The sequence below is a fragment of the Salvelinus sp. IW2-2015 genome, unplaced genomic scaffold, assembly GCF_002910315.2.
Source record: "Salvelinus sp. IW2-2015 unplaced genomic scaffold, ASM291031v2 Un_scaffold4710, whole genome shotgun sequence".
In the NCBI taxonomy this organism is placed as follows: domain Eukaryota; kingdom Metazoa; phylum Chordata; class Actinopteri; order Salmoniformes; family Salmonidae; genus Salvelinus; species Salvelinus sp. IW2-2015.
The window spans coordinates 231-7,627 of NW_019945979.1; the positions used below are offsets into that span (position 1 = coordinate 231).

The following is a 7,397-nucleotide window of genomic DNA, read 5'->3' on the forward strand; positions in this document are numbered from 1 at the left end:
CATTTAATTAATCAACAAAAGTCCCCTGTGCCTGCAGTTCCTACAGGACTCATACATACCTCTCTCCAGAACTATCCCATAGAGACACTCATACAGAACTCTCTCTTAGAAACTATCCCATACAGACAGAACTCTCTCCAAAACTATCCCAGACAGTCACTCAGACAGAACTCTCTCCAGAACTATCCCATACAGACACTCATACAGAACCTCTCTAGAACTATCCCATACAGACAGAACTCTCTCCCAAAACTATCCCAGACAGTCACTCAGACAGAACTCTCTCTAGAACTATCCCTGACAGTCACTCATACAGAACTCTCTCTAGAACTATCCCAGACAGAACTCTCTCCAGAATGATCCTAGACAGTCACTCAGACAGAACTCTCTCTAGAACGATCCCAGACAGTCACTCAGACAGAACTATCCCAGACAGTCAACGTTGTCAACATTGTAAGAAGCATGTACATTAACTTTCCCTCTGATGCTGTGAGGTCCCTTGGTGTGAAACAGTCCTCAAAACTACTGACCAACAATTCAACAGATATAACATTCTAGAGGTATATAAAAACATCTAGCATCATTTCTAGGAAATATGTTAACAACAGAAAAGATGGACAGGATCCATTACACCTTTATTATTCATATGTTTTAAATAGAAGACTGGAGATTATGGATCAGAATTCACAAATTTGGTGTAAACTGTCTGGACAAAACCTATTTTTAGGCTAATCCTTTCAATGAAATTACAGTAGATGGCATCAGACTTAAATTGACAACTAAATTATATTTGCCCCCACCCAACTCACAAATCTTGTGAATAATCTTGCTCCATATTGGTATATACGCTGGCCAGCCTAAAAGTTCTGCTAATTAGTTTATAATGAACACGTAATACCAACTCTCCCTTCTGGGAGAAGAGACATCGTCTTTTGAAACAAACTCAGTTTTGTAATTAAGAAGAACAGATGCACCAGCTGAGGAACAACAGTCCTCTGGCCAAACGGACTATCTGGCTGACTGACACACTACTGCACTACACACAGCCTACATACAGAGTGTGTATGTGTGTGTACGTGTGTGTATCCACCGGTCGTTAATTGCCAGTGAGGTCATGACAAGGACCCATCCATCCGGGGGTTGTTTTGATGCAGGTACATGACAGGGGCTGACGACTGGGTCTGCTGCATGCCCTTGACTTGCAGTTGGCAAACAATGCCTGTAGGGTCTTGCAGGAGGATCATTACCGCGGAACTCCCCCACCCCCCTCCCTCCCTCCTGCTGAGGCAGGTGCAGCAGTCTTACCCCTTCCCGAAGGCACCTCATTAACACCGTGTAGGCGGCAGCAGGAACAACCCACAGCTCTCCTGGGTGCTCTTTCTTCTCCTCCTGCGGGGAGAGAGGGAAGAGAAGGTAAGAAAAGGGGAGGGGCTGTGAGTGGAGACAGAGAGGACCTCTGTAGCGGCTCGTTGGGGGAACAATTAGGGCAAAACAAAGCAGCAGCAGCTAGCGTAATTAGGCTAAATAAATAAGCCCCAGCAAATGATCTAGCTAGCTACCAAATTTGGAACTTGGAAATGCCTTTGGTACCGGTGAGGGAATGTGTGTTATTATGTAGTAAACTGGGGATATGTGAATTAATTGGCTCCAAAACATATTGACAGTAAACAATGAGGAGTGATGTAGTGAACCAAAAGCATATAGAAACACTGTTTACACACAGAATAATCTTTATGCACCTATTAAACTACATGTGAAGTTGTTTTGAGTTAGCTTGCATTTACACTATTCTCCTCCCGTCATCTCCACTGCTGCTCACATTTTCCCACCTTTTCATCACTACATCCGTGTTAATGAGGCCTTTGATCATACACTGCGCTGCATGCAGATGTAGGATCTTCATTTGATCCCTTCCTGCACGGCAGGAAATGCAGCCTTGTAGTATATTTGAGTTTTAAAAAGGTTTCAAAAGTTTGTAATTTCCACTTTGAAATTTCAGACTTGATTTGCCCTAACGAAAAATGCATCAACCCCTACAAAAATGTTGTTGCTGCAGGATTATTTTCCTGCTGTAGCAAACTGTCTCAAATTAAGATCTGACATCTGCAGTGTTCAGAAAGCCCATTAACCACATGGCTTGCTTTTACCTAAGCTCTGCTTTTCTTCCGTCTATTCATTTTTCTGTGTTTAAAATGTTTTATTTGTTATGTAATACAGTATACCTAGAGTACATCAATCCTCATACAGATTGTTTCCCCATGTTGTCCATGTAGTATTAATAATATGAAAGGGCCTATAAATGTTGCTCGAATCTCAGAATACTCTAAATTATTTAGAGGCATCTCCATTATTCTGTGGAGACGGTGTACAAATTCCTAAGATTCTCAGTTAGCATAAATTAGGAGAAAGAGAATTGTCGTGTGTACCAATATGGTGTGGATCCATAACATGCAATTACTCTTCACGGTATTTTTATTAAACTAGAACTAACGCTGCCTGAATTCAGCCTTGAAAGCACATTCCCATAAAGTAAAATACTTTTGTGGAGAAAAAACAAATAGCCAATAGAGAATAAATGGCACTTTAAAACCCTTTACTTCTATTGGTTATTGAGCTAATAAAGTCAACGGCCATTGTGTGTGTGCTGCACTGAGTGACCCTGACAAACTGGAGAGCTCAGAGAGGAACAGGAACCCCCTGAATATGAAGATACTATCCCACCACCAGGAACCTTCATGTGTGTCTACATGGCTTTCAGATGCAGCGGGAGGTCAAGACAMCTTACAGTCAAAACAGCGTGAAAGTTAAACAGCTCTTTTGCATAGCTTTTCAATGGAATAATAAACTAGTGGCAAGCCATTATGAAAAGCAATACTGTGTGTTGTAGAGCGATTTGTCATTGAGTGTTTTCAAACCCTTGCACAAACTGTAGTGAGCAGTCATCAAACACAAAAACCAAATACAGACAGACATCTTTAAGTGCTGATATTACCGAGAGTGCTTAAATACAGTAGTTATTTAAGCAGGTATCTTTGTGGTATATTATCAACAGTATCAGAATATCATCATAAAGGCCTAAGCCAACAGACGTATAAGTCACTAGCTGTAAAGCACTTTGTGACAACTGCTAATTTAAAAAGGGCTTTATAAAATACATTTGATTGATTGATTGAATAGAATTTAGTAGGTCTAATTCACTGTAATGGCAATCATTTCACACAGTCATTTCATTAAGACAGTAGAAGGCATAGGGTTGAAAGGGAACTGCTTTGGAGTATATCATCACCTGTGTGGCGATGAGGTAGAGCAGCTCCCCCAGTGGCGGCAGCAGGCACTGCTTCAGTTTGCTGTTCCTGAAGTTCTCCCTGATCAGCTCCGTGAACATGACAACAGCCTGGAGGCGCAGAGAATGCACTAGCATCAGTCACTCACTCACAGTCGTGACAGTACTTCTGCCCTTCACAACGCTTTATATTGAATAATGTACCCTACCAAGACTGGATACGCAACAATGTCCAGACAGAGTAGAATACTGTGCCATGCCAGAAGTTATATGTTTTCCCCATTCCATCCTGTTATTCTTCTACTTTAGCACTAAGGTCTATATTGTCAAACGGTGTCCATTAATAAACTATGAGGCCTGTAGACATGACAGATTTAAAGCTCATTACTCCATGAAGCCAACATTATAACACTATAAAGGGTACGGAGCTACATTATAACACTATAAAGGGTACAGAGATACATTATAACACTATAAAGGGTATAGAGCTACATTATAACACTATAAAGGGTACAGAGCTACATTATAACACTATAAAGGGTACAGAGCTACATTATAACACTATAAAGCTACATTATAACACTATAAAGGGTATAGAGCTAGAATGAACTGGATAAAGGACGAAGGTGGGAGGAAGGCTAATGAGACTCCATATAAAACATGTCATTATGGTGTTATTTATTTTTACCTTTATTTAACCAGGCAAGTCAGTGAAGAACAAATTCTTGTTTTCAATGACGGCCTAGGAACAGTGGGTTAACTGCCTTGTTCAGGGGCAGAACGACAGATTTGTACCTTGTCAGCTCGGGGAATCGATCTTGCAACCTTCCGGTTACTAGTCCAACGCTCTAACCACTAGGCTACCTGCCGCCCCAAATTATTGGAAGGATCCACGTAATAACCACCTCCCTAAAACATCCCCCCACACACACAGACACACACACAAAAATTCACATATATGCAAACACACACCCTAACTGGCTAAGTCGTGGAATTAGCATTTTCCTAGTCTCGTCCTCTTTAGAAGTGGGGGGGATGTGACGGACTTACTGCGGCAGCGCTCTCAGCAGGGTGCTATGCAAATAGGCAGCACACTCAGTGCGAGGCGGCCTGGCGCTGGCCGGTAAAGAACGTAAATGGTGACTGCAGGGAACAGATGTTTGGCTCACGTTTGATGCCAGAGAGAAACGCGGCTTTGGCAGGAGAGATGTCCTGCGACTGACTGACCATTCACTGTTCAAGAAAACAAACAGGCTAAGTTGGAGCCGCAAAACACGGCTACTTCCTCCAAACGCATCATTATCGCTCCCGTACAATCCGCAACTACCCCCCTCCTCCCCTCCTCCATCCCTCCTACCCATAAGGCAGAGCGTTAAACTACTGAGGCTACAGACAGTTTAAGGCCATGCAACATCCCTGCGAGGCTTGGGGAGTGAGAGAGACAGAGTGAGAGACAGAGTGAGAGACAGAGAGACCAGTTTCTCAAGGCAACCAAGGTTTTGTTACTCATCATCACTATCATCACGTCTCAGCTGTGGTTCAGAACAACACGAGACTGGAGTCTTACTGGAGACAACTCAGCAGGCATGAAGACAAATTATCACACCAAGAGCAATGGGCCAAAGTGACATGAAAATACTACCTTTCTCACGATTGACAAATCACAAAGCTACTGCTTTGTTAGTTTAGATTTTAACATTTGATTTAAACATCACATTAATGCAACTGATCAATTGAATCAATATAATGTCCCTGGTATGTGATTTAGCTTAATGAATGTATTGTGACATTTAGTGGTTTGAGCCTGATCATTCACTCATTACAAACAGGGTGGCAGGCAGGCAGGACAGGCAGACAGATGTGTCCTGATGTCTTATTGATGGAAGGAGCAAGCTAATAACAAACAAAAGGTGACCTGCTATGCTGTAGTGTGGTCGATCAATATCCCACGGCTGTCCAGAAGAAGACAGGCGTTTGATGTAGGGCTGACGCCTGCGACACACCTGACCTCAGGCGTTTCATGAGTCTATGGTCCCATAGATCACTAATGGCCTCTGCCTATAGTTATCAGAAGGACATGAGACAGATTGCTTTGGCCAGCGAGCAATAATTGACTCAAGCCATTATGGATGTGTTTTTGATGATGAATACATGTATACCAAATTATTCAAATGTTTTTGGAGTAATGGATAAACAACCTAAATTAAAATTTAACAAACCTAAAATTCCCTAAAATAACAATCTTTACACAATCATAGTTTGGCAAAAGACACAAGAAACCAAACTGAATAGAATCAACAGCAGTGTTCATTGGCCCCAGCACTCTGTTCCTTTTCCAGTAGTGAGGATTGAGAACTAGCCTCCAAGCCCCGTCTGAGGAAATGGAACAGGCTAATTCTCCCACAATGAGAGGAGGGAGGCAGGAGGCAGTCTGTTCTGCTCACTCTGCAGGGACGGCCGGCACGACACACTATGCCAGTTTCTAAGGGACACTGGGTGGAAACAGCAGACAGTGTGTGCAGCACTATTGACGCGCTGCCATGAGAGAGAGAAAATGTCTGAATTGGGACTTGGTGGTTTGTGGCACAGAAAAGTACTGCCTCTGCCAGGGAAGATAACACTTAATTAGAATGATGTTGAAGTATCCATAGAGACAGGCAGAGGAAAGAGGATAATACTGAACTAATTCCTCTCTTCCTGTCCTAACTAAGCCAACAGTATGCCTGAAAAATAGCAGCTGCAGTCATTGCCGCTCACTGTTTTAAAGGACTGTGAGAAATGGAGGTTTGTAATGATAGTGTAGGGCCAACTTGACGTCTGATTCTGTTATGTAGCCTATAGAGCGTAGAGGCACCAAATTCAACGCTGACAATAAACATTGAACTATTCGGCATTGTAACTTGTGATTCTCACTGTGAGAACTCCTTTCAAAAAACAATCGGCGCAACACGAGCCCGGACCAAGAGAGAGAAAACTCGTCTCACAGTGGAAACTTTAACTAGGATCACGGACGAACACTGAGATCCACAGTGTGGCAGACATATGGAGATGGTGGTAACAATAGCCCTGCCCTGACCAGAAATGGCCATGACTGCGGCTGACCATCAGACACAGAACCCCTGTGGAGAGCACAGTGATAAAAGTCTCTGGGATCTGTCACTGGCAATCTGAGCTAGCTGTGCCCAGATGGGTGGTGGGGGGCGGGGCGACAAATCAAATCCTCAGCCATCTTTAGAAAAGAAGACTGTGGAAAATAAAAGTCGCTGCGCCATTCTCTGGTGTGTTGATTAACGACGGCCATTTTGTATACCGCTCGTATACCCCTCCTCTATGAGCTTTAAACCTATAAACCACCACAGGAAATCATGGCAAACCCATGTAAGACGTGGATCAAGGGTGGAGGCGCCAGATTTCACATCAAATAGAATCCTGTTTTTTTAAATGATTAACCGCAATGTCTTTGACGGTTTGTTAACGGCTCCATAAGCATGTTTGGGCAGGTGGATCGGTGGTGCTTGTTTAGAGCTCTACCTACCGCTGGGTTACAGTGGCATCTGGTGATTCACCCCGGTACTTTCTCTCACTACCGCTCCCATTGGATTATCATAATGCTGCATAGAGACTAGACTTCTATGGCTCTGCTGCAATTAGTCACAGATTCCGGGGATTTTAGTTCAACAGATTTTACTGTTGTTGTTGATGTTGTAGGGGTCTTTCACATAGTTAGAATTGTGTGTGTGTAAAAGATGGTGAGATGTTTGTATTGAGACTACTACACTGTCTGCTCTGGTTCTAACAGTTGAAGTGATGTTCAACTATTCAGCAGCTCAGGGCTTTGATAGTTATATGTGATACACTGATCGAATCCCAAATGGCAGCCTATTCCCTACATAGTGCACTTTGACCAGAGCCCTATGCATTTGGGACACATCCACCATTGATACACAGAGGACAAGCATAGGTGCTGTGACAACAGGGCGAAGGGGCCCGGTGCAGTGCTGCTGGACTATGCCAGCCTCAGCAGTGTGACAGACAGTACCACTAACCTCAGCAGTGTGACAGACAGTACCACTAACCTCAGCAGTGTGACAGACAGTACCACTAACCTCAGCAG

The 7,397-nt window shown here is 43.3% G+C and overlaps 1 protein-coding gene across 1 annotated transcript in view; it reads right to left on the bottom strand.

Annotated features, from left to right (window-relative positions):
• Positions 1–618: 618 nt before the first annotated feature.
• LOC112077574 (serine/threonine-protein kinase ULK4-like) overlaps positions 619–7,397 on the bottom strand; it is a 21,617-nt gene continuing 14,838 nt past the window's right edge. Inside the window, exons 17-19 of the mRNA XM_024144070.2 lie at positions 6,386–6,402; positions 3,287–3,414; positions 619–1,389 (exon numbers count right to left, since the gene is read on the bottom strand). Of these exons, the coding sequence (XP_023999838.2) occupies positions 1,048–1,389; positions 3,287–3,414; positions 6,386–6,402 (487 nt within the window). The 3' untranslated portion in view covers positions 619–1,047. The remainder of the gene's footprint in view (positions 1,390–3,286; positions 3,415–6,385; positions 6,403–7,397) is intronic.